The 27,431-nt window shown below is 44.2% G+C and overlaps 3 protein-coding genes across 3 annotated transcripts; all 3 read right to left on the minus strand.

The window, feature by feature from the left end:
* Nucleotides 1-205: 205 nt before the first annotated feature.
* Nucleotides 206-5,275, minus strand: LOC130380021 (protein lifeguard 2-like). The gene is made up of 12 exons (XM_056587207.1): nucleotides 4,593-5,275; nucleotides 3,688-3,775; nucleotides 3,403-3,491; nucleotides 3,191-3,255; nucleotides 3,043-3,096; nucleotides 2,896-2,946; nucleotides 2,752-2,791; nucleotides 2,502-2,539; nucleotides 2,327-2,414; nucleotides 2,102-2,197; nucleotides 1,939-1,992; nucleotides 206-1,852 (listed from the first exon to the last, which is right to left on the minus strand). The coding sequence occupies exons 1-12, from the start codon at nucleotides 4,605-4,607 to the stop codon at nucleotides 1,703-1,705; spliced, it is 828 nt and encodes a 275-aa protein (XP_056443182.1). The 5' UTR covers nucleotides 4,608-5,275; the 3' UTR covers nucleotides 206-1,702.
* Nucleotides 5,276-5,798: 523 nt separating this feature from the next.
* mfsd5 (major facilitator superfamily domain containing 5) lies at nucleotides 5,799-8,403 on the minus strand. Its single transcript, XM_056600808.1, has 2 exons — nucleotides 8,272-8,403; nucleotides 5,799-7,700 (listed from the first exon to the last, which is right to left on the minus strand). Exon 2 carries the CDS (start codon nucleotides 7,611-7,613, stop codon nucleotides 6,177-6,179), a length of 1,437 nt encoding a protein of 478 aa, XP_056456783.1. The 5' UTR covers nucleotides 7,614-7,700; nucleotides 8,272-8,403; the 3' UTR covers nucleotides 5,799-6,176.
* Nucleotides 8,404-9,909: 1,506 nt separating this feature from the next.
* nr1d4a (nuclear receptor subfamily 1, group D, member 4a) lies at nucleotides 9,910-21,439 on the minus strand. The gene is made up of 8 exons (XM_056587217.1): nucleotides 20,906-21,439; nucleotides 16,048-16,350; nucleotides 15,853-15,941; nucleotides 15,357-15,501; nucleotides 12,630-13,174; nucleotides 12,281-12,466; nucleotides 11,817-12,027; nucleotides 9,910-11,270 (listed from the first exon to the last, which is right to left on the minus strand). The coding sequence occupies exons 1-8, from the start codon at nucleotides 20,925-20,927 to the stop codon at nucleotides 11,074-11,076; spliced, it is 1,698 nt and encodes a 565-aa protein (XP_056443192.1). The 5' UTR covers nucleotides 20,928-21,439; the 3' UTR covers nucleotides 9,910-11,073.
* Between the last annotated feature and the right edge of the window lie 5,992 nt (nucleotides 21,440-27,431).

The raw sequence follows: 27,431 nt of genomic DNA on the forward strand, positions 1-27,431 counted from the left end.
TACTGCAAACGCTTCGAACACGTATTAGGCATTTATATCGGCAGGTACAAGCTTATTAGAGTCAGAATCAGAATTACTTTTATTACATCTTATTGTACAAGTGCACAAGAGTTAAATTGGTTCCTCAACAGCCACATAGCTTCAACAATATAAGATTAAGTAAATAAAGATTAAGAAGTAAAAACATGGCCATGTAAAAAAATAAGTAAAAATAATTAAAATAAAGTAAGTAGCCTAATAATAATAGATACTCAAGACAGTGGTAATAAGTAATGAGGTGTAGTAAAGTGTAGTGTAAAGTATCAACTGTAAAAGTACGGTAATAGTTAGTAAGTAGTAGTAGTTATAGTAGTATTGTAGTTTTTGTTTTGAAATATACTTTATAAAAATATACTGTAAGAGACACATATCCCAATAATATAATTCTTTTAAAATAAAAGCCCTGGTAGTTAACACTCGATTTCTATTGTAGTAGTCTTTTATTTGCCCCAATGTATCAAACGGGGAATTAACCTTTAAGTTACTCAAAAATGAATTGGTGAAAGGCAGGCGCTGTAACACACACACATACAACCACATACACACAAACACCAAATAAAGACTAGGCCACGTCGGTCATTTGAGACTAATTCATTCCAAAATCATATACAGAATAACTTGTTTTTTTTTACATCTATGCTTTAATATAAAAAATAAATATGGATCTCATCAAATATAGCTTCGTTCTCATTCTTAAATGCAAGGCATCATCAAAAATACTGATCTGTTTGGCACTTTTAATCCCCTTTCAGAATTGACCCTTGCAAAAAGGTAAAAAAACGCTCATGAGACTAAAGAATGAAGCAATAACCTCTTCGTATAGATTTAAATTAAAGTTCAAAGAACTCCTCAAATGTTTCACAAGTTATTTTTTAACATAGGAACAAGGATATATTTAAGCGACACAGCATCACTCAAAGTGCAAGATAAAGTGCATAACAAGCTAATGACTCCCACATACTGTCTGGAGTGACCCTTTTTTATGTTAAGTTATTCCATGTTGAACACCTACGTTTATATTATTGGAAATAAGGTTAGCTATACAAAACCCAGTGTTGTTTTCTAATATTCCACTAACACGATAATCAAATTAAGCTTGGAGAACACTCAATGTCTCTAGATTTACGATTTTCACGATCAACATGTGTGCCTTTGTACAGCAAAACATCAATGTTCGTGTGAAAGGATGAATGCATTGGGGTAATATTCATGCATATTGCTTTGTGCGTCACAGATAAACATCTTGCATAGCTTTGACAACCACTGACATAGTATTGACATGAACATGTGTTGTATCTACCTTCCAATTCATGCCTTATGGGAGAAGACTATAGAATGTATTGTGTTAAGAGAGGTATGAACTGAACCACAAACAATGACCTGGTTTCATATCATGCTAGAGAAGGATTCAAGTTCTGAGGGGTTGATGCTGGTCACATGTACAAGGGATTCGTAATACACAACGCAATAAACTACAACAACCATTAGTTTAGGTTGCAACATTATCACATCAAGTTTTAATTATTTTCCTATTTTATGAGATTTTAACGCTGCTTACTTTGTACACTTTCAGAAGTATATTGATGTATAACAAGAAGCTGTTATGCATCAGAAAGGTCGATGTATGTCTGTTGTTCATCGATGTATGTGTAGGTAGACAATATTACTCTCTTTTTGTCCCAAAAATCTGGAGGAAGAAGGAAAAGATGTAGATGATATCTAGGTAGATACAGAGAGTGGCGAAGACATACTCCTCCGGACTCATGGCGTAGCGTTTGTTCCCCATCAGCAGCTGGGTGTCAAACGCCAAGAACTGAAAGCGAAAATAAAGCAGAATAAATCATAGACATCTTTGTTCAAGTCTAAACTGGATATCTATGTGTGTGTGCTCACACCTACCATAGTAAACAGTATAGCTCCCAGAACAGCATAAAGACAATCCAACCATGGAACCTAAAAAAGGTTATTAGTTGGAACAGATTATTCATTTAATCCACCTCTGCGTTTCCATTGATGCAAATCCTAACTGATTGTGGTGCATTGATGAAGTTGTTGCACTCACATAGTGATAGGGGAGGACGAAGGCCATGACCAGCCCAGAGGTGAACATGACCATGCTGAAGATGAAGAGGGCCCCCCCGCAGGAAGTCACGTCGTACTGGAGGGGAGAGGAAAAGAAAACAAAGGCAATCCAATCCATTACTTTCTAATAGCTCGATTGTTATCCTTCATCCATGATGAGCAGAGAAACAAGCATAGTCATAGTGTATTTTAAAATGTTGTTTACCTTCGTTTGGAAGCTAAAGATTGTCACCAAGAGGCAAACTACGCCTGTAATGCCCAGACACAACACCACAGACTTGGTGTTGTAGAAGCTGTTGAAAGGGAGAGGACAATATAGTGGAAGTAATGGAAAGCATTGAAAACGGTCAATCATTTTAAATAGTTAATGTTTAACGTACCTTGACAACATTGCTGTCATGTAAGTGAGTGAAAGGGTCTGCGACAGGAAAAAGATTGACAGTAAAAGTTATCAAGGTATAAGTTGTTTTACTGATTCCAAGTCAAATACATATTCATACAGATCATACATTACATACTTAACATAAACCACATAATAAATTGACATGTTCCACTCTAAATACACCTTATAACCTCCATGACATTTTGTGAAAGGGGTTTGGCAACGCATGTACATCGTGTTTTACTTACAAAGAGTGCTAAAAGAATCAGGTTCCATGGAAACAATCTCCTGTAGAATTTGTGTAGGACAGGAGAGATTGTATATACATTTATTTTAGGCAATTACCATTTGATAGACTTTTATCAAGTTAACCAGGATAATGTTGAACTTACCGGGGCGCAGAACAGCAGGAGAGAGTCAGGTATGTGACAAAGAAGACAGCACTGTTTAAATAAATAAATAAAACAGCAAACAAATTTAGACATTAGTCCTAATTCCTAGAGTAGGCTACAACAAGTCGTTTTTTGTGTGTTACTTACTAAGAAGCCCAATACCAGCCTGGGTTTGATTGGATGTAGATTCTTATTGGTTCACTGAAAGAACAAAAACAAACACATATATTTGCAAATAATCCCATCTCGCTATTTGCGTGAAAAATTAGTTATTTTGATATTCAAGAATGCTCACCAGAAGGTGAAGATAGCAACAACAGCCATAGTGACAAACAGTTGAATCATCAATATGGAATACACCTAAACATTGGAAGGAAAACTATGAATACACATTTTTAATAATATTTCACAAATGTACTGAATATATATTTCATTAACATTTAATTATGGTCCACATAATGTGTGTGCATGAGCTAGCCCAGGTAAAGGGACATCTGCCCCACATACCTTTCGGATAAACACCCTCCTGATGTTCTTGTCTTCCCAGCTGAACTCTGTGAGCCTCTCCCCATCACTGTAGCAAGGGCTGCTGCTTCCTACAATAGGTGTGGAGACGTACATTGGTACATACATTTGTACTTTTAAAAATTGTGGACCAGGCCAGGTGTCAAATGTGTCACGTTGTAAAAAGTAAGGAATTATTGGGAACCGTATTACATTCCATATCTAAATTGGATTAATAGATATAAGGTGGAAATTATAATATCAATGTTAAAAAATGATTAATCATACCAGCAGTTGCTTCTTCATAAGTGGGAGGAGCTTTGACTTGGCCCTCTCCGGTGGAGGTACCATTGGTAGTCTTGTTAGCAAGTAAAAGCTATTAGAAAAAATAAACAGTAAACTTTACCTGTGTAAAACGTGTCTTTTAAAAAATAGGTAGCTGTTTTTCATTTGAATAATACTGTCTGGAGTTGCCTGATTGTTTTAAACGAAAACAGCTTCACTGTGTCTCATACATTTCTTCCTTAATAATTAAACTGAATAAGTAAATTAATAATAGACCAACAGTTAACTGTTAATGAAAGGATGGTTAATGCTTATAACTGCATTAACTTATGCTTATACATGTTTAATTGATGGCTGATTAATGTGCCCTTATTGTAAAGTGGAGAAGGGAATGCCGTGAAACTGATGAAGACGGGGTGAGTGAGACCATAGATATATATATCTATGAGTGAGACCCTATCGATTTCTACACGACACAAAAACACTTGGGTTGTCATGGCAATAAAGCATTGACAATTCTTGCCCTGTGACGCACTTCGTAAGGATCACAATACTAGCTTGACGTCAAACACCAAAATTACTGTTGCCTAAAAAAACACTGAACAGGCTTTTCTGAGCAGCCTTTTAATAAAAAATATGATACATTTATAAATGACATAATAAGTGTTGACATGACATAGATAAATAAATAAACCACCCTGCTACCAAGTTGATCGATGAGCATGACAGACCATAATAGTTCAATATTACCTTTCCCCTTATCACGATAAATTGAACATGAAGGAACAATCACAGACATTAATTGTTATATTACCCCTCAACATGAATGCGTTATCTTAAATTTCTCGAACATTCGCGTTGAAAGTCAAATGAAAGATCATCACCAACAACTGTAAGGTTCTCCTTACCTTGCCATGCGTCATGATTGCCTTGCGTGTTTCTGCAGCTGCTCAATTAATACAAGATCAATCTCTAATATCCCCTTTCTTAGCAGTAAGTGGGTTTGAAGCGATACAATAATGTCACTTTGACTGGCCTGGAGCTCTTCTGATAGAGCACTGCAATCCAAGAGCTGCGTACTTAATACTCTTGCAGAAAACCCCCTCCGTTGCACGCTCAGGCAGATTCTAGCATCATCTAGAGATGCTGCGTATAGGCTGAAGCCCCTGGACTGTACCACTGATGAAGCAAAAGGGGGGGGGGGGGGGGGGGGTGACGTTGCATGGTCCACACCGCGTAGAGTGGAACGGAGCAGGGTAAGACTGGAATAGACTAGAAATATAGAAGCATCATCGTCTGCATCCAGTACATAATGACGGGGATGGTTTCCTAGCCATCAATCTACAAATGTGATGGAATTGTTCTCTTATTGTACATTAGAACTGTAATGATACATTTAATTGATGAATGAAATATACGTTGTATATTTTGCACTAAATTATTAGCGCTTGCTTTGCGTAGTCAACTCATCGTCATAGTCAGTTCGTACATTTACGCACCGATATGCGCAAATGTTGTTGAACAATTTTGCCTCAGTGAACCAGACGCATGTGGGAGCCCATGTTTTATTGGAATTGCAGGTACGCCAGGCGAATTGCTCTGGCAATGCCAATAAAACATGGGCTCCCACATGCGTCTGGTTCACTGAGGCAAAATTGTTCAACAACATTTACGCATATCGGTGCGTAAATGTACGCACTGACTATGACGATGAGTTGACTACGCAAAGCAAGCGCTAACCCGTAACCTCAAATCCAGGCTAGGGTTAGCCCTAAGTCCAACCCTAACCCTATATAATTAAAGTAACCATTTTTTGACCAATTGCTACTTTTGATCTACTATTAACTTAAAAACGGTTTCCCTCAAGGTTTTAATAGTTGTGTTGGTTTGTAGTATCGAAGCCTACATTCTCTTCATAATACATCAAGATAGAAAAATGATGAAAAATATGAAAAAAAATCCGTATGCACTTTATGAAACAGATATTCATCAGCATAAAGATTGGTGACAAAATTATTGATAATAGATTTGTCTATGAAAATGCTAGGCTTTTGACAATATTTTTTCTCACACACACACACACACACACACACACACACACACACACACACACACACACACACACACACACACACACACACACACACACACACACACACACACACACACACACACACACACACTCTGATAGGTATAACACAGGAACTGATTCACATCATTTCAAGCCGATGCAAATTATAGAAGGGAATGTTCTTCAATATTTTCATTGCATACTGTTGTCAGCATCATTGTTCGGACCCCAAAAGACATGTTCTAGTATAGCTAAAAAGAATCCTTATTGTTAAGAAAGTTGTTTATCAAACATTACACAGTGACATTATTAACTTCAAGACAACAATAACTTTTGTACATCTGAATTGGTCTTTGGCAATACAAAAAGCTTGAATGTTCATGTAGTCTGCAGCAATTTTATGTTGTTGTTGTTATTGATGTTACTCCCCGTCATCTCTGGTTCCTTCCAGCCTCAGCTCAGTGTCATTCTTGCCCAGGGTGAAAAGACTGACCATGGCCAGCAGAGCGGCCATCATCATCACCGCACAGCCCCCAAACATGTGTCTGGTCCCACTGCCTCCCTCGCCCCCTCCGGTCCCAGAGACCTCCCCGTGGAGGGCCAGCAGCCCCAGGCAGGCCAGCAGGTGCAGCGGGAGCCTGAACCACGCCAATACCCCGGCCCGCTTCTCCTCCGGGATCACCCTGGCCTGGAGGAAGCTGACCGCGGGAAAGTAGAGTCCGCACGCCAGCTCCAGCAACACAAAGGCGATGAGAGACTCGAAGGGTCGGGCTTGTCCCGGGGCGGTGGAGAAGGTCAGCATGAAGAAGGAGAAGAAGGCCATGAGCACGGCCAGGCACAGCAGGTGGCTGGGCTGGAGGTGGTAGCGCGAGGAGGTGGCCAGGCGGTACAGCAAGGAGCCCGCCATGCTGGAGGCCATCAAGCAGGAAAACACTATCCCCAGAGGAGGGTCATGGGGGTCCAGCACTGGGGTCCAGAGGAAGACAAAGATGTACAGCACACTTTCAAACAGAGCTTGCACCGCACCAAGCAACATTACTCTCCTGTCAGACAGCAGGCAGCGCAGGCCCTCCTGGCAGCTTTGCCAGAACCTGGCCCCCGCAGAGGCTTGGACAGGGTATGCCGACGGGCCAAGGAGAGGTCTTTGTTTGTCTCCCTCAGGGGATCCTTCTGATTCCTCTTTGCCCCAGTCGGTGAGCACCACCCACCCACACGCCCCCAGGCAGGGAACGGCGAGGATGAAGGGGGCCACGGGGCCCAGGTGGAGCCACTCGGCCAGCAGGTTGGCGACCAGCCCGGCTCCCACCGCCAACACGTGGTTCCAGGTGGCCGCTTTGGCGAAGGTGATGGGAATCCACTCCTTGGGGAAATCATGGACCTCTGTGTGCCGGTGGACGTACCAGGCCTCGAACGTGGTGGAGAGCAACGACGTGGACAGCCCTCCGAGGACACGGCCGATGATCAGAACAAAGTAATCCCTGGAGAGTTTGGTGAGACAACAGGCTGAGTAAGTGACGCAGAAGAGCAGGCACGACCGTCTGCGGCCCAGGGCTTGAGGCAACCAACTAGCAAACGGAGCAAACAGAATGCAGGCGCCCAAGCCACACACATACAGAATGGCTATTTGAGACTCCAGGAAGCTGTAGTGGCGGTACAGTTTATAGAGGTACGGGCCCTGCAGCCAGTCTGCCCACAGGGCCAGCAGGTAGGCCCGCAGGAAGAGGGTCTGGAACTTGCGGAAGGCTGGGTTTGCTACCGCCGTGGCTGGCTGTGGAGGGATCAGACGCCGTGCAGTGACCTCCAGGAACACACACAACGCGAGCAAGAGAATTACTGCGAGGTACACCGTGAGCCACATAGTGTTTGACGTTGTGCACAAACTCTCTGTTAACTATATTGTTATACTGCTGTATCTTCAGCGCACCTTCTAGCGATGTCCCAGATCCTGTGAGGAGATGAGGGTTAGAACGTAGAACGATATTAGAGACAAAATAAATACATGGCAAATGGTCTTCATTTATACGCTGTTTTTCTAACCAGTGGCCACTCAAAGCGCTTTACAATAGTGCCCAACATTCACCCATTCATACACACATTCACAAACCGACGGCGTAGTTACAGCCATCCATGTCGCCTTGCACCATGCTTAGATGTCTTCCTAAGGGATGTCTTGCTAAGGGACACCTCGACACTCAGCCAGGAGGAGCAGTCAACATGAACAGGGTCGGTTGAGTAAACAAAACACGTTGTCAAGGAGAACGACACGGACCCGGATCTTACCGACAGAACTAAATAATCCCACCAAAAATGGTGTAGTTATAAACAAACAAGTAACCAACCACTACGAAGGAATGGTCCAAATGATAACCAATGCGTTTGGCCTGAATTAAACCGTATGATGACATATCGTAGAAAGTGTACGAGGATCAGCTGCCTCCCACTCACACCTCTGGTTATTTAAACTCGGAATTCCAGCCTCAAAACTGTGCTTTTGTTTAGAAAAACAATCAGCTTACCATTTCGATTAGTAGTCTTCCAATATGTCTGCAGGAGCACTATGACAGATCCTTGCAAAACATCACAAATGACAGTCATCAGTGTTTCCTACACTGGTTTTCAAAACGACGTTTTATTTCCGGGTTCGTCGTGGATTGACCAACAGGGGGCGCATCTGCTCCTCCTCCTCTCCGGCCCCACCTCTTCTTCGTATTTGTTTTTTTGGCAGAGAACAAAAATATTTCAGTACTGCCACCGTATGAACAGGAGTAGTAATCCTTGATACTAAAAAAACAAGAACTTACAAACAAATCAAAAACGAACTGACCGTCGCTATAATTTAAATTCGATAGATCAGTTTTCTGTAGAAACGATTTGAAAAACTAAATTAAAGCCCTAATTTTAAACCGATTTCTACCCCTTCACTTCTCAGTGCTTCAATGTTCCTCTCTCTGACCCTTCCACTGTCCATTTTGAATCCCGTTTGCATGCTTCTTTAAAATAAATAATGTACTATTTAATCTTGTATGCTTGATTCTCATCCTTCCTTACTCCTTCCTTTACCACCCTACATCCCCTGTTTTCCAACCTCCTCTTGGATGTTATAACAATGTTGTCCCTGAACTTCTTCATCTCATGTGCTCTGCCACTTTTATTCTTTCTCTTCATTAAACTTTTGTTTTCTGCTCAACTGATGTCGGTTTACATCCGTCAGGTCTACTTTGGTTGCATCCTTTGCATATTTATCATCTCTTTCCTTTTCACAAACTCCTAAATGCAGTGGAACCCATATAAACATAGCTACTTTGCCCATCCTTGGGATTCTGAACAGTGATTGTAAAGTTTCAACAGATCTTGCCTGATTGACTGGAGACACATAAAGGAATCTTAAATATCTACATTTGAACTACAGCAATACATTTCTGGTGTGTGCCATTCCTACCCTCATTTGAATCTGTCATCAAACAAGAACATCTTTGCAATTGAAAATTCAACACAGAGCCTATCAAGTTATATTCACAGCACATCTTATCGTTGTCCTTCTCAATATCAAAAGAAACAGCCAGGATGGACTCTTTATTCCCCGGGCCTTCTTTATTTCAGGCTCAAGGGATATCACAGGATCAATTGTTCCCAGTCCTTTCCGAAAACACTTTGAAGCTGTGACATGAGTTAATTACCTACAAAATAAAGTATGTCAATCTGCCAGCATGCGTTCCATTATCTTCCCCTTATGAGATGTTGAGGCTATTGGTCTGTACTTAATCGGCAGCCTACTGTTGGATCTTTTCCCAGCTTCCTTATTGGCACCACCAGTGCTTCTTTCAGGAAGCTGTCCTTCCTGCCACCCTTTTGTATAAATACCCAACAGTTTTAAGCCTAGTTGTTTCGATGTGCCTACATTATCAGACAGACCTGATCCTTTACCGGTGAAGCTTAGCTTTTCTCTCGGCACGCTTTGATTTTGCCAACGGAGGGGCACACTCAATTACCTTAATGTATTGATTGGCCTTGCATATTTATCAGTAAATCTGTAGGCCTACCATGAAACATGTCACGCCATATTTTAAGACATACATAATTGTTATCTCCTACAAATTGATGTAGAACATTATAAATAAAGAATAATACAATAACACATTTTTTATTTTCTTTAATTTGATTGAATAGACAAAAGGAAGACAAAATATACATAGTAACATCTTTATATCAATTCTATGCAGGAAGATTTACAAATGCACAACATGTGTCCAAACAATTGTAGTCATGACGTGCAAGCAGTGAGAGACTATGCATCCTCCCTTAACCTCTCAAAAATATATTTGTGTTTGTATGACAAACATTGGGGGCAGAGGGAAGGTTTCATGTAGAGTGAATGCTGGTGATCTTGTGTATTATGCTAGCTGATAAGCTAACAGCATGAAGACGCTCTGAGCTTACTGAGGCCCCATACTCAACATTTTCCAATACACAATCCTTTATGTACAGCAGTGCCATGTCAAGTTATTTTCAATGTATATAAAGACGTTAGAGTTACATATTTACAGGAACAAATCTCGTGAAATACATAAAAATCCATCATGCATTGAGCATCTTATATAGCTTGTGATTTCAGTTGCAATACAATAATATTGATACAACTCTTGGTGAAATAAGAGTTAACATGATTGAAATGTGAAGTTCTTAACAGTGCATAGCATAAAGTAAGTTTTGAAATGGAAGTTCTTTTGTCAAATATAAAAGGAATCATATCGTATATTGGTGTGAAGTGATGTGATTCTGTCCAATACTAGTACGTATGTTATGTTTAGTGAAATAATGGCAATGCCCTTAATATATCAACTAAATCTATTAATTATTTACAGGTTTCCATCGTTAATCACAAAAAATGAAAATATGTATTTTAATGGTCCCTCTAAATCATGACCTAAACAGGCAGCTTAACGATGGTCTGGTGATGCATAGGAATAAGGAGTCACTTAATTACTTAAGTGAAGTGTCTGTTTTTAACTGGAAATTGGGGTATAAATCTGTCTAAAATGAATTTTCCCATTGCATTGATTCACGGCATGGTACAATATCCTCCAGGGGACCTTGCAGTGTGCGTCAGTGCGTTATTCTGAGGAACCTCCATAGATTCATCGCTTTCCTCCTCTTCGTCGATCTCTTCTTCTTCCAAGGAGCTCCAGAGGTACGGACGAAGAGTCTAGGACGATCGGTCATGCGTATATATACCACGTGTGTAAGTGAGCGACTCCTGTATCCATGTGTGTGTGTGTGTGTGTGTGTGTGTGACGGTGCATTGTGCGGAAGCGGGCCGCTCAGGGGTCAATGTGGAAGGCCAGCAGTTTGTCTGAGTGCAGGTTGTTGAGGGTGCGCAGGTCGGGCAGGCGCAGCAGCAGCTTGGGGAAGAGGCCGCCGTCCCCTGGGTGACGGCGGGCGATGAGGGAGCGCAGGGCACGGATCAGACCCTCCTGGAGCTGCTCCACCGCGCCCGGGTCCGAGATGCCCGAGCGGTCTGAAGGGAAGCCGCCACACACACACACATACACAACTTTAATAATGGGACCGGGAACACACAACATCTCGGGCTCCGTATTTGACTTCTAAACAACACGGTCAACTGCAGTGTATCCATAAAGCACCTGACCATTATAAGGCAACATTGACTTCAAACACCCTAACCCTAACAACACCAAGCGGCAGAGATTGTTCTGTAGTAAAGATTAACAATGTTCTAATTCATAGTAATGCTATTGCTTGTTTCCGTTCCAATGATATTGCTGAAGAGACCATGGTTATGTTAACAACCTTATTACCTCAAGTTGAGAGGTCATTTTATGTTTGGAATGGATAGTTGTATTGTTATTCCCATGCATTAGGGGGCGCTCTACAGCAGCTGTTGAGTGTAACTTGTAACATTGTTCTGGTGCTAGTAAATTCGTTAAAATGGATATCAACGTCTCGTCCTGCGTTCTTGCGTCACTCCATAACTAATAAGTTATCCTCATATTATATAGAGAACACAATAGTTGACATGTTTGAGGTGTGACGTGGCTCTTACCTGCAGACACCAGGACCACGGCCATGAACAGAGCCATCTCGTCGGGCTCCAGCCCCAAAGAGCCCAGCTTCTCACTGAACTCAAACATGGCGTCCAGCAGTGAGCCCATCCCCAGGGCGCGGAGGGTGGCCAGCGGGTACGTCTGGCCGTTCAGGAAGGTCAGGGTGCGCTCCTCAGCATTGAACAATGTACAGAACCTCACCATGAGGACCTGGTCACAACACACAACAGCAGGTTCATCAATCAACAATACTGGAGAAATGGTTCCCCAGCAGTTGTAAAAACAAGTAATTAATAACCGTCGTCAATCCTTTTATATGACTTAAACTTAAATGTCCTCTAAGATGCAATTTGTTGTACAAGATAGAACACACACATTACCAGAAAATCAGGTTGACAAACAAAATAAGGTCCGAGATCCTCTATAGCAGCCATCATAAATAACATCAGGTCATGTGAATTACCTGGAAGGTGCCTGATTTTAGCAGCATGACTTGGTCTTGTTGGCTGAGCTCTTGAAACCCTGGGATACCCTTGGCAAACTCTACAACTTCTTTGACAGCAGGAGTGAAACCGTGGGAGAAAGTCTCCCAGACCTGCTGGCTGGTGCACTCGGGCCCTGATACAGGGTACGCATTCAGCGGACAGGCCTTTGTGGAAAAACAAAAGAAAATACACTCAACCTTCAGCTCACATCTCTCAATTTGTTGAGATTGTGTTGATCCCTTATGTGTAGTCTTAACATCATAAAGATACTGTACATGGTCATAAGATACAAGTATTAATTAGAGATAAATTGTCCGTTACACTTACAAGAACTTTAGATCCTTGCGCCAACTTCCACGGGCAGGAGTGTTGAGTAGGGGCTGCTGCTGGGAGGTGGTTGTGATTGACAGGGTTGTCGCTTTGGGTGGTGGACTCACATTGATGCAGGTTGGGTGACACTGTTGAGTTATATCGATCGTGGTCCACAATGGAGAATGTTGATTGGCTGTTGTCGTTAGTGGGGGGGCAAGCGATGGGGAAAGACTGGTAACCCAGTGTGCAGCTCGGATGGGAGGAGGAGACCCGGGGGTATTTAGCTTCCTGAGGAACCGGGGATAGGTTGCTGTTGGTGGACATGTTGGCCCTCTTGGCGGGTCTCCCCTGGCCCGTGGTGGTGAAGATGTCCCGGTACGCTCTGGAGATTGCCCCGATGGCCTCTTTAGAGCTGCAGTCTCTGGGGCTGGGGGTCTTGTCCCCCGCTGGGGGAGGGTCCATGTCCATGGTGGCGGACTCATTCAGGCTGTTCATGTAGCTCTGCATCTCATCTAGGAGACGCTGCTTCTCTCTCTTGGGGATACGGCCGAAACGGACAGCTAGGGACAGAGAGAACCAAGGAGCACAGAATAACTACTGCTGTCCAACACACAACATGGATGCTAACACTATCACTGTATAATGCGTTTAACTACCACACAAATTAACCTAGAAGGCATGAAGCATTGTTTCTTTAAATATCGATGGATCCAGAGAAGTATCAGCAAGTGTTAAGCTGTACACTTGCTTCTACCTAACTGTACTTTCATCCCCCCCCCCCCTCCCCACTCTCCCTGAGCAGCCATCAGCTGGAGCAGTTATTTATAGGTCCTTATGCCAGCATCAGCCTCAGCCTTTTCTCTAACAACTTCTTTCTCCCTCTCCCACTGCCTCCCTATGTTTGTAAGTAGGGCAGTGGGGCACCAGGAGCCTGCAATTGCATGCACCAAGATCAAGGAAAGGGAGCAAGAGAGTTCGGACTCTGCAAAAGCACAGGATGAGAAAGAGTGTGTTAGAATGGATGAGTAGAGGGGGTAGAGGGAAGAGCACTGAGGAGGAGGAGGGCTTATATTGCTGAGGATGTTGCTAGTTAGGTGAGTTTGGGAGAGGGGTGCAGACTTCTGCTGTGTTGTGAATTTGGCCTCCTGGGATTAAAGAAGTTGTACCTTATCTTAACTTGGACCAAATAGAATTGGCAAATATAAGAACAAGTACAAGTTATAAATCATGTTGGGATTGTAGTGTTGAATAAGGACGTTAAACTGAGGAATCTAAAGGAAACAGTAGGCTGAAGTAGTAGGCTAATTTTGAATCTATTCTTCAGCACATGGGACAAAGGATCATCTAATGTATTCACTAACAAATGCTTTAACAATGCGTTGCTAATTTTCCACAGGAGAAGATTCCATGACATGCAATTTTCCTCATAACTTTAGATTAAAAGGCATCAAAGCTGTAGCTTTCACATGAAATGGGTTCCCAACTGTGCCAGTGTGCCAGTTGGCATAGTGGCACACTTAGCTTCCTGTTACCAGAGTAGTTTCAATACTTGTCTAGAGTGTGAGGCAAAAGGCTGTGTGTGAAGCAAATGCACACACAGCCTTTTGTGAAATTAGGGTGTTCATTTAATGTGGGCTCCAGGCCGTTATATGTGGTTTTCCTGTTAACGCAATGACGACAACATTGTGAAAGGGGTTTCTAGGTTGTGGTTCATGATTCTTTCACAAATCCTCAGGTGCACCAGGTTCATGTTTAATCTCATACCAGCTGTGCTCTGCGTCCCTATTCTGCTGGCTGCCTCAAGTTTTTTGTGCACCAAAAGTGTGGAGCAAACAATCTAATATATATATATAAATAATATCCTCCTTGATAGACTAGACGTTTTGTAGAACATTTAAGAGTACAGAGAAGTAGACACACAATGAGATGAAAACAAGTAGGTCATGGTGTAGTATGCGGATGCTATAGGCCCAATTCGGCACGGTTTTTCTGGGCCAACCCGGCTGGATGCCTTTCTTAATCTATGATGATAGATGATCAATCAATGTTCTGGAGTCAGGGCTAGAAACAGGGCGATGTGATTCTGCTTACTAACTCCTTGTTTGTGTATGTATATGTTTTTTTTCTTCTCCTCCTAATTGTTTCTGTATCCACAGTTAATTGCGGTAAGATGCTGTAAGGGCATAAGCAAAGTAATCAAGTTGACCCTGTTCCAATTTCCTAAAATAATATCTGTGTTTGCTGCAGTTTTCTGGATGACGGATGGCTTCGGGGATTCGGCGACTCCTCCTCTCATAAATCACTGTCTGGGAAGGAGGTGTGGGGAGGCGGGGGGAAGGTGAGGAGAACATGGCACTGCAGACGACGGCGCAGGGGATGTACCGAGCCTGAGGAGACAGCGTGGAGGAGAGATAACCGCAAAGGACGAAGGAAAGACGTTGTGAAACTTCCCAAAGCGAGGCGTTCGGGGGTTTGATAGGGAGTCACATAAACCCCCCTGGAGTCTGTCCAGGGAGGAGGACGCGGCGGTCGCAGTACGGCAGCAGGTGACTGCGCCACTGGCACCATGACCTCAAAAGGCCTCCCAGGTTACAGTCTGTACGGAGACCTACATTACGAGAGGTGCCATAAATGAGTTCAACATTTCCCCGTTGCTTGTGCTAATCAGATCACTGTGGCATGGTGACAGAGTGGCCCGCATGTCCCTCCTGCTTATAAAAAATGTGTCAAGGGGTGTCTCACCGTCTCGAGACATGCCGACGGAGAGGCACTTCTTAAAGCGGCAGTGCTGGCAGCGGTTGCGGTTCATGCGCATGATGAGACAGTTTTCGTTCTTCACGCACATCTTGTAGTTGATGTTCTGCTGGATGCTGCGACGGAAGAAGCCCTGGGAAATGACGTGAAGGACCGCGTTAGTGGAGTCACACGGCCAGAGCTATATATGGAGAGTTCACACTGGTCCTGGGTGGATCAATGGGTACGGCAGGGTGATCACACTGCCAGTATTAGGGGTTTGATTCCCAACAAGGCCGCCCATGCTTACGTATATACTAAAGGATATTGTAAGAACACTTGGGGCTTTGGCAATTACTTTTGTGTCATGCCATGTCATTTTTAAGACTGGGGGTTTGGCATCTTGCTCAGGACATCTATCGCAGAGGGTGGACATTGGGGACATTAGATCAGTCAGACATTTTGAATTACAAAAATGTGATGTGATGGTGATGGTGGGGATTACCTTGCAGCCTTCACAGGCGTGCACGCCATAATGGAAACCAGAAGCGATATCCCCACACACTTTGCACAGCAAGACCATCCCTCCAGTCTCTGTGAAAAGTTTAAAAGGACAGGTCATGTCAGTCGTCTGATATTTAGAAGAAAAAGAACATCAAACATGTGATGTGAAGGATACAAAACTAAGGAGGTCACTCACTGGTAAACGTTCCGGAGAAGCTGCTGGGCCTCTTGCCGGTGACGGGTTGTATGAAGGCGTGCTGAGGGGTGGCGGGCCCCCCGTACACCTCGGGGAACTGGAACACCAGCTTGGGCGACGATAAGGAGGGGGTGCATCCCGACGATCTTTGCTTCAACGCCCCGATCTCTGTGAAGGCGACCTCGGGAGACGAGGGCTGGGACTGGCAGGAGGGCGACTGGGTCTGGTACCCGCTGGACGGGCTGCCAGGGCTGGGGCTCGAGCTGTCTGAGGAGCCTGCATACAGGATCACTCCTCCACCCGCTGAAGGAAATGGAAATGGTAAATGGACTGCATCTATACAGCGCTATTCTAACCAGAATAGTAAAAGGTTTACGCTTTGAATTTTGTAAAACTCAAAGCAATTTTTACAATATTTCCTCACATTCACTCATTCATGCACATATCCACACACTAATGGGAGTGTCAACCACGCAGGGTGACAGCCAGCTCATCGGGAGCAGTCTGGGTGAGGTGTCTTGCTCAGAGACACCCCGACACTCCGGGATCGAACTAGCAACCTTCCGGTTACCATAGTCAAGGAACCACAGCATCACTCCCCCATTCACATAATGTCACAGGTATGGATTACGTTTCTCATACAAATTTGTGTTTACAGGAACATTAGTTAGTGTAAAGTTTAGTTAGACTTAGCTTTAAAGCTTATTGACCTTAGTGTGTATCATTTATACCTTTCATTGTCCATTTTACATTTGGCAGATATTTCCCACTTATTCTTTTCCATTGGACATGCTATGATGTAATGTGCCACAACCAGGGCCGGATCTACCATTAGGGCCCACGGCACTGTGCCCAGGGGTGGGGGGGCACCACACGAAAGAAACTTTTTTTTTTTTTTTATGAATGTTTGTACTCTTAAAATAGTTATACATGGTATTATTAAATAGGGTATTCATTTAAAATTCATTATTAAAACGAATGTCATAAGAACAGCAATATAATGATTCTGAACAATATAGTGGCCTAATGTGACAGTTAACCCCCCTCCCATTACCTGTCAATTGAGCCAGTCCACCTATGGTGGAAAAAAAAAAACCGCGGTGGTGTGTGTTAAAATAATAATAATAAAAAAAAGATATAGAATTTTTTTTCCCAGTTTTTTTTCGGGGAGGGGGGGGGGGGGCTTCAGACATTTGTGCCCAGGGGCCTATGATTTGTTAATCCGGCCCTGGCCACAACCTCTGGGCCCCCCCGGTAAAGCGCCACAGTAATGCTAAACTATAGGATTACGCAGCGCTGCCTAGACATCATTGGGCGCTCGAGCGGATATAGTTCAGAGCGCTAAAAATACCGCCGGTAGCTCAGCAACAGAGCAGGGCTCATTTGGCATGAGGGACTGCGTCATGCTAATGCGGTATTTATGCTGACGTCGATTTAGCACTACAGTCATTTTAACATATATAGGTTATTCTTATGACTATGCCTTTGACTGATTGTGCCCATCAGAGGTTAATGTCCGAGTCGTGCGCCACACTCCGGTCATGCGTTAACTTGTGGTTCAAGACACGGCCTCCCTCACGTGTCTGCCTCCTCCTCCGCCGCTCCAATAATAGCCCCGCTCCCCTGGCCTCGTGCCCAGCTCACCGCTCCACACCTGACTCACGTGGACTTTCGGAAACGGTGACGGCCACTATCCAACCCACACGCAACCCACAAATGCAACGATATTAAAGTTTGGGACGCGCCCCGAGGATGCTGTGGCACGGGCCGCATTCCCCAGGGTGTCATCATCAGCCAGCAGTGGAATACTGAGTCACGTTGTTAGCAAGGGCAAAGACAAGACTCACTCTGTAGGTCTATGTCATTCGTTTGGATGACGCATTACCATGGAATAAGGCTCTTTGATAGACCTATAGGGCCTCAGCCATGTCTTGCCACTGCATTACTTTATTTTCTCCACAAGGTAAACTGTATTCATAATAAATATACATTGAGAAGCCTACAGCTCCATTTGATATGTTGCTGTCAGTGTCCTTGGCTGCCCGAGGTACTTGGCTTGCCCAACCGTTTTGATAATACTGCAGCCAGCAGTGGCACATGTTGCTGGATGTGTTGACCCACCCAGGCCACACACAATAGAGACAACCCTTAGCTGGCCTTGTTTACAAGATGCAGTCATGGCTGTCCCAGTAGATATTTATGAATGTCCTCCGCGGACCCTGTTCCATAAACTCCATAAATTATAAATCTATAATCTCACAGTTCAATGTTGTGTGGTTTGCACAACGCATGTGAAGGAACACAAACCAACAACATGAGGGAATAGGTTGTCTTCCATCCAACAGCAGGTGATGAAACTCATGAATAGTTCCACTTGAGGGCACGTTGCTGCCCGGCAGGCCGACTGTTATTGACATTAATATTAACGCCAGGGGTGGTTTAGTGCTTTGTCCGTGGCGTGCTATGCAGCAGTGAGCGCTGTGTGTCAAATCCTGTGCTGCACGCTCTCTTCAGGCATGTAGGAAACCAGGTCAACACAGACACAGACAGCCTTATGAAAGCCTGTGGCGCTCCTAGCCACTCGTGCGGACGCTAATCTGCTACAGACGAGGCATTCAGAGAAACGTGAGCAGGGAGAACTTCACAGGCATGAATAAAAGCCACCTAGCTCCCTACCCAGCCTCTACCGGCCACAACCCACCTGCCTCTTGGTCCCCTGCCCTGGTCTACTGGAGGAAGCCAAGCAGAGCTTTAGCCGTAGTGTGGGTTTATCCTTGCGTGATGAAGTCTACAGGGTAGATGGTTCTTTTCTTTGGCCTGCCATGGCATGATGAATATGGGAGTCCTGCATCACATCACATCACATCGCATGATTGGCAAAATAATTGGTGGACTATTTTATAATCATTATTTAATCTAAATGTAGTGAATGAAACACTGTTAAGAGTTTGGGATAAATGAAATTGTACATGCCCTTGTGGTTCATTTGTATACTCTTAACCACTTGTCCAATTGCTGTGGTCCAAGTTTAGTTGTTTCCCAAAAGATAGCGCACATAGAATAACAACTAACTCCGAGTGACTTAGTTTTCAAGGGGAAATCGAGAAGTAGCAATTATGTCCTCACGATACTGGCAGCTTCTACTTTTGTAACTATTTTATATCCCATAATATGTAACTTTATAGACTGGTACTGTGATGAAAAATGTTTCTTTTCAATTGTGCAGAGATCATTAACTCCCAGATTTTGAAAGTAGGTCAAACACAAAGGAACATGATATAACAGCATTCCCGTGTCCTCAAATGGATGCTGCATCAAGCTCTGCAACCGCCACGCACAATTAAAATCATTCCAGATAAGCCAAATGCATTGCAGTGGATATAATTTCTACTCGTTCTGAATATGCTCAGCACAACGTGTGGTCTCGGCCTACAAGAGCAGCTCCCCTCTTCCTCAACTGTTCTCTCTCTGAAAAAAGTGTCCAGATCACAATGATCGTATGCGTTATGATTTGTGGGTTTTAAAAAACAAAACAATGTGGCTATCATTCAAACCCGTGCCCCGTATCACACAGGAGAATGAGGCGGGAAAACGTGCCGAGAGTTAATACATAAAACTGCTGACCCACTGACCAAGCTCCCCCTTCCGGCACAGCGGGGGTCGGGCAGAGGAGCGGGAGGAGGGGAGGCGGGCCTGGGAATCACGCGTAGCACGTGGCTCTGAGAGTGATTCCACGTGACGAGGCTCTGGACTGTATCAGTTTGCTATGGAAGATACCGCGCATTCTTCTGCTGTAGAAAACACTTGGACTCGACGTCAGCGGGGGGCTTTGAAGTGAAGAGCATCACGCATCGGGGACGTGAGGTCCGCGAATCGGGTAAATGCGCAGGGTCTAAAATAAATATGACATGCGCATAGATTGTCACCGATTACACAGAGTTATTTTCGTCTTGGGTTGCTTCAAATAACTCAGTACACACAGTACACATCAAAGACACGTGACCTAAATCTGGCCCACTTATGAATGTGCCCAGAGCTATTGCTTTATTCGTTATGCAAAAACGTGATCAACAACACGGGCTGACTGACCCTATTACATCACTGTTACAGTACTATAGGCTGACTGACCCAAGGGTCATACCGATGACCCCGTTTAACCTCGCACTTAATCACTCGCTTACTGCCACTTAAATCATACACCTTATCCACTTGTCTAATTGCCCTGGTGATCATCCAAGTGTCGTTCCTTTCCTAAAGATATCGGGCTTAGAATAACAACCGACTCGACGTGAGATTTGTATCAATGGGGAGATCAGGAAGTTTGACTGACCACTGACACGTTGCGCTTCCATTACGCACGCGTTATAACCACGGATCGATCCGGTCAACATGTTGGACCGTTGTCATGCAAGTTGTGATTGATCAACAACTCAACTGAGTATCGTCATTCCTCACGAACATGTTCCGTGATCATCAAATACATGCATTGGAACTGAATCATCGTTCCTCAGAAACATTTACCGCCATAACATAACACACAAAGTTGCACTCAATATTATGTCTAACATAACTCATAGCCTTCAGTTATTTGACAATATATAGCATGAAACCGCTTCTATGCTGAATTAACTGCATATATGTCCTTAATGAAGCTCACAACACCTGAATGGTGAACACAGGATGAACCGAAAAATAAATAAAACATTTAAAAGCAATGAGACAAAAAAAAATCTTGAATTGCGCCTTGCAGTGTCGTGTTTGGCATATTTGCAATTAAACTGGGTTGCAAGACAATCCTCTTTCCAAGACATTGTGAAAATATCTCGATAATAACAACAATAATACAAAAAATACGTACCACTACCAGGGCTGTGATCCATCTCTTCTGTTGAGGACTTCAGGTGAAGATAAAAGTTGATCAATGGTGATAGAGTGCAGCCAAAGTCGTGTTAACCCAGGTGAGGAGAGGAAGGCACACCTGTTCCGATAACACCTGCTCCATAGAACGCACGAATCTTAATGATAGTGGAAAATAAATGTCCAGTTAAAGCAAGGTTCCTTGAGGAGAGCTGCATGCAAAGTGTTGTCTTGGGTGTATTCAGGTCCGCATGAAGATGTGCTGAGTGCTTGTTCTCCATAAAGATACCGCTTGACTTGTGCAGTCCGAGCAGAACGGTGTGGTGTTTGACGAGCCAGAGTACAGATTCAGAGTCTCATGAATTCCAAGAAAAAAGTGTTGGAAGGTCCGTTAATGATTGTGAGAAGCCTGACACCGACTCGGTGACACTGTAACACACATCAATTAGGATCGCAGGTGAGTAAAGAAATGTGACCGCCTGTCTCCCGATCAGTTTCAGTTGTGTCCGTTTGTTGGGTAGATTAGGCTCACTCTCTGTATCTCTTACCAGCTCTCAATGACTCTCTCTCTCTCTCTCTCTCTCTCTCTCTCTCTCTCTCTCTCTCTCTCTCTCTCTCTCTCTCTCTCTCTCTCTCTCTCTCTCTAACACACACACACGCGCGCGCGCGCTTTCTCTCTCGCTCTCTCACACGCACACACACACACACACACACACACACACACACACACACACACACACACACACACACACACACACACACACACACACACACACACACACACACACACACACACACACACACACACACACACACACACTCCTCCCCTCACATGGATTCTACAGCCGAGGAGTTTGATGCGCTTATTCGAGCGTTCTATGCCTTCCATAGGCTACATGTGTACTCTGCATGTGCCGAGAAAAAGGGCTGGCCTACTGACACACATTTTATGCAAAACACAGCGTGTGTGATAAGGGGAATAGATGAGCACATGCATAACAGGCGTGGCTCACCGTGACTAGTTGCTGTCTGAATAGTTCATGACAGAGCCATGGATCAGTGTAAACACTGACCAATCCCTATCGCAGGAATGGCAAGATACCACTAGATCATACTGCGCATGCAGTTTGGGACGGTTTAGAAAAAGTTTTCGTATACTTTGGGAAAAGCGCCGCCCTGTGGGAGAATGCATTAAGTGTACACTGAACTACAATAACGACAACAACCCAAAAACACCAGACCTGCGCAAGTCTAGCCTATGCATCTTATGCACCCTCATTTTATATTTTGATACTTCAAATTCGAATTTGACGTCTGCTATACTAACTTCATCAGATTGTGTTGGCTGTTGCTCTAATAGGGTCGTTTTCTTTCTGACCGCATCGTGCTGCCCTCTAGTGGCCGGAGAGTGCAATGTCTGCAGTTTGTTATCCATGCTGTGGCTGAAAGTGTGTTGAATTTTTATGTAGCCTAGCGGAACAACCCCTATTATTTTGAAATACAGTTCTGAATTACGAGAACTTAAAACAAATTGAAGGACACTAACTAACTGAATATGGAAATGCATATTCACTTATGCCGCACATCAAATTGTGTAGTAATTCTGCATTCTACCGCTAGAGAGAGCCATTTATCTCTTGCAAGGGTTTCGTTCCCTTGTAGCCTACAGATGTAGTTGTGGTGATGTAGCACTGATGTAGTTACTGGCCACGGACAAAATCAATTTAAAAAGGCCTTAGGTTGCTTAAACCGTAAACGGGAAGTTTTAACAATTATACTAGGAGGCATGGGTAGAACTGTGCATGGAAAGATTTATTTAAGTCGAATCTGTTGTTTTCTAAACGTCTCTGGAAGGTGCTTGCTGAAAACATAAGCCGAGGCGTATTCAAATAGGGGACGAGAAGGTAGGGTTGTGTAGCCTACTTAAACATAAATCATCTCCTGTCATGACTGATTAAGAATCCAGCAGACTGCGTGCGTCAATCATTGCGTGCATCATGTCTCATGTTGGCCTCACGCACACACCATTAGAACACGTTTTTACAGGGTATGAGATGATTATAGGCTGCTGGTACTGTTTGGGGATTCAAGTGAACAGAAGTTACTGCCAACATACACACCTGCATAGCTCCGCTGGCCTGCGGCTCAGAAGACCGTCATAATCCTCCTCCCCACCCTCGCTGTCTGTCACACCTCCACTCACGCTTCCTCACCGCGGCACAAACACAGCAAAACACATCTTGTTGAAGGAGTTCTTTATATAAAGGGATGCCAGTTATGAGTAATGTTGGATTAAACAAGTTTTTACTAGGCGGTGCCTCCCTCTTTTGTTTCGATTAGACATAAACTCAGAATAGGCCTCGCTGCTAAGGAAAAAGACGAACAGAAAGGGTAGGCTATTTGAAAGACATTTCTTACCAAAAATAACAACACAAGAACTTTTGCCTGAATGTTTTGGTTATTGATAAAAAAAAAAGAAATACTACTTTTGTAGCGTTCCTCGCCTGCTAGTTAGTGCCCAGCTTACTCTCAAGGGCAGTTTTATGTGCATGGAAGAAGTCGTGGAAAAGAAGACCTTTCCTTTTGAGCTCACAGATTTGCAGTAATTACAGAATTACTTCCATATGTGGCTCTCTGGCTGCCTTCTTGCTGCCCCCACCACCCTCTCTTTCCTAGTTCTCTCTCTCTCTCACTCCCTTTCCCCCTCCCGCTCCCTCTCTCTCTCTCTCTCTCTCTCTCTCTCTCTCTCTCTCTTCATCTCTCTCTCTCTCTCTCTCTCTCTCTCTCTCTCTCTCTCTCTCTCTCTCTCTCTCTCTCTCTCGCGCACTCTCTCTCTCTCGCACTCTCTCTCACTCTCTCGTACTCTCCTCATTCTCCGTCTCCCTCTCAGTTTTGGGCCGTTTCTTCTCTCCCTGTAGCCCTCAAGTCATTTCAGTTTAACCGCTGCTTAAACAAAGTCTCTGTTAATCAGAACATGCTGGTTGTTCTTTTGGTGATTCAATTAGACTGTAAGCTAGCCAGAGAAGATAGTGTGCCATTGCTTTAGAAAGAGAGAGTGAGACAGACAAACAGACTGATAGAGAGAAATACAAAGTGTGCGTATGCTTGTGATCTGTGTGTGTGTGTGTGTGTGTGTGTGTGTGTGTGTGTGTGTGTGTGTGTGTGTGTGTGTGTGTGTGTGTGTGTGTGTGTGTGTGTGTGTGTGTGTGTGTGTGTGTGTGTGTGTATTTGTAAGAGAGAGAAAAGAGAGGGAAAAAGTTGGAGACAAACAAAATAACTATTTGAGTAAAAAGAGGCGGGGGGGGGTCATTGAAATGTGGTTTTGGTGAATATATTCATGCAAAGCTAGAGGCTGGAGCCCAGTGTGAGGCAAGCAGAGGTTGACCCAAAATGAGAGAGAGCCCTGGAGTAATGCTTTCTGACAGAGGTGGGTTCAGCAAGGGTTCATGGTGACATCATGGCTGATTCTGAGGAAAGTATAGACAGGAGAGCATTCACCTTTCATTGGACACACATGTTGGGGAAAAGTGCTCACATACTGGATACCGGCAAACGTATCCCAGTCTGGATACTGGCAAAGTATCCCATACTGGATGCTGGCAAACGTATCCCATACTGTATACTGGCAAAGTACACCGTACTGAATACTGGCAAAGTATCCCATCCTGAATACTGGCAAAATATCCTATTCTGGATACTGGCAAAGTATTGCATTCTGGCACAAATGCTGGTTGGCGTGCAAGCCAACCACCTCAGAGTGCATCTGAGGAATTCACAATTGTGTGTGTACACTTTGTTTCCTTTTCTTTCTTTCTTCTTTTCTTTCTCATAGTCACCCCGTCTGTAACTTGGATGTATTTGTAATAAAATAATAACAACACTAGCAGTTAATTTCCAGCACTGTGCTCCTTTGTTGTTGATAGAGTAGCGTTTAGTCGTCTTTCTCCCTTCCCTCCCCCCTCCCTCTCTTCCCATCCCTCCTCTCCCAAACACACAGTTCTAGTTTGCTATGAGCCACTCATTTCCCTCAGACCGCTATTCCTCTCTGTATGTTTGGACTTCAAGGTGGTTGGACTCTAAATGAGCACATTTGGCCGGCCTGAATGAATGGGCTCCTTCATTTCACAGGATGTGTGCTCAACTCTGCAACTATGAGGGCACAAGCAAGTGTATATTTGTGTGTTGGGGTTTGTATGCATGTGTTTGTGTGTGTGTGTCAGTATAGGTGTCTGTGTGTTTGTATGCATCCCCTGCGTCTTGGAAAGGCACAGAACGTCACATGACATCAGTGGGAATGTGGGGAAATAGTGATGTCATTACCGGCATCTTGTTCCTGATTAAAACCTGCCGCCTTCTACCCCTACTGGCCTGTTGGCCATACGTTTAACTCCCCTTTCTAAACACACACACACACACACACACACACACACACACACACACACACACACACACACACACACACACACACACACACACACACACACACACACACACACACACACACACACACACACACACACACACACACCCAAACACACACACACACACACACAAATAAAGACATGCGCACACACTCACACTTACAAATGCATATGCATACACACAAACGCTCAAACAGACAAGCGCACAAATACACAAAATACACTCACACATCACACATGCTTGCACTCAGGCATGCACAAAATACATGCACACACACACACACACACACAACACATGGTCCATTCTCTATTTAACCTCACCCTTTAGAATTCCATGTATCTCTCCTCTCTAGCTCTCTCTCGCAGTTCAGCCCGCTAACCTGCCTCCCTCTCTCCATCTCTTATTCTTTCCATTTATTTGCGTCATCCACCTTTGCTTCTATCTCCCTCTCTCTCTGTCCTTCTCTTCTCTTGTCGTCTGCCAGCCGCCTCCGGGCTGAACTCGTTCATACTTGAAATGCAAATATGATTCTGAAATGAAAACACAGCGTGAAATGTGTGTGTGTGTGTGTGTGTGTGTGTGTGTGTGTGTGTGTGTGTGTGTGTGTGTGTGTGTGTGTGTGTGTGTGTGTGTGTGTTTTGAAGATAATATTGGATGTATCAGAAGGGTTTCTGCACTAGACATACTAAACAGCACTAAACAACAAACACCTACCAATGCTAACAATGCACTTAACCATAATCACTAAACAGGGTTTTCTGGGTGACTGCAGTAGGCTAAATTGAGTCTTGCATTTACATTTTTTTTTCAGGGTATTGTGGGGGGGGGGGGGGGGGGGGGGTCTGGGGGGGATCTGTGTCAAGATTGATGACGTCAGTCAGGGCAGTATGTTATGATGTCACTGACTGAGGTTAATGACTCAAGCACAGTGAGGGCAATAGGCCATGTTTCCAGCGGTGCCGAGAGAGAGAGAGAGAGAGAGAGAGAGAGAGAGAGAGAGAGAGAGAGAGAGAGAGAGAGAGAGAGAGAGAGAGAGAGAGAGAGAGAGAGAGAGAGAGAGAGAGAGAGAGAGAGAGAGAGAGAGAGAGAGAGAGAGAGAGAGAGATAGGGAGTCCAGATAAGGAGTCCAGATATCGAGAGAAAGGGAGGAAGGGAGATAGAGAGTGAGTTGGTAAGAGATGTTGGGAGAGAACTATAGAGAGAAGCCATAGAGAAAGAGAGAGGCCAGAAAGACATAGAGAGAGGTAGGAAAGGGAGTGAGGCCACAGAGAGAGATAGAGAGAGACAGAGAGAGAGAGAGACCAGAGAGAGGGAGAGAGCTATAGGCAAGACAGAGAGAGAGAGAGAGAGAGAGAGGCCAGAGAGAGAGACCAAGAGCAAGAGAGAGACATAGTATTCAGATCTATCTTCATTATCCCCACTCTGCAGCTTCCTCAACACAATGATCATAAATCTCAGCCTGCAGCACACTCCACTGACACTGAGACACAAACACTGGTAACCTTTGACCTCACCGCTGCTGCTACCGCCATCACACACTTATCAATGAACACACACACACACACACACACACACACACACACACACACACACACACACACACACACACACACACACACACACACACACACACACACACACACACACACACACACACACACACACACACACACACACACACACACACACACACACAATCGCACAAACAAATACGTGCACAGTGCACTTCTCATCTGAAGCCCGTTGAAGCTATAATTCAATAGGCAGAGACGTTAAGCACAGGCTCATATGGATATCTTCACTTGCGCTCGCAGGGCAGATGGCCGCACGTGCGCGCCCTCCCAGGCCGCCTGCTCTGTCGTGCGCTGTTCCACAACATATGCTCCAGATCTGCCCTGTACAATTACATATCATCTCATCTACTGTTAACGTCCCCAGCCCCCTGATATCAGAAGTCATGTGATTATTTGGTCAGATTAGATCAGTTGTATTCCTCCTCCAGTGGATGCCTTCATTCATATTTAACATGCTGGTTTAACCCCTCCTGTGTAAACAGCTCAGGCTATAATTTAGACTCCTGTGACGCCGCGAGAGGCGTGCGTAGC

The sequence above is a fragment of the Gadus chalcogrammus genome, chromosome 1, assembly GCF_026213295.1.
Source record: "Gadus chalcogrammus isolate NIFS_2021 chromosome 1, NIFS_Gcha_1.0, whole genome shotgun sequence".
Taxonomy (NCBI): domain Eukaryota; kingdom Metazoa; phylum Chordata; class Actinopteri; order Gadiformes; family Gadidae; genus Gadus; species Gadus chalcogrammus.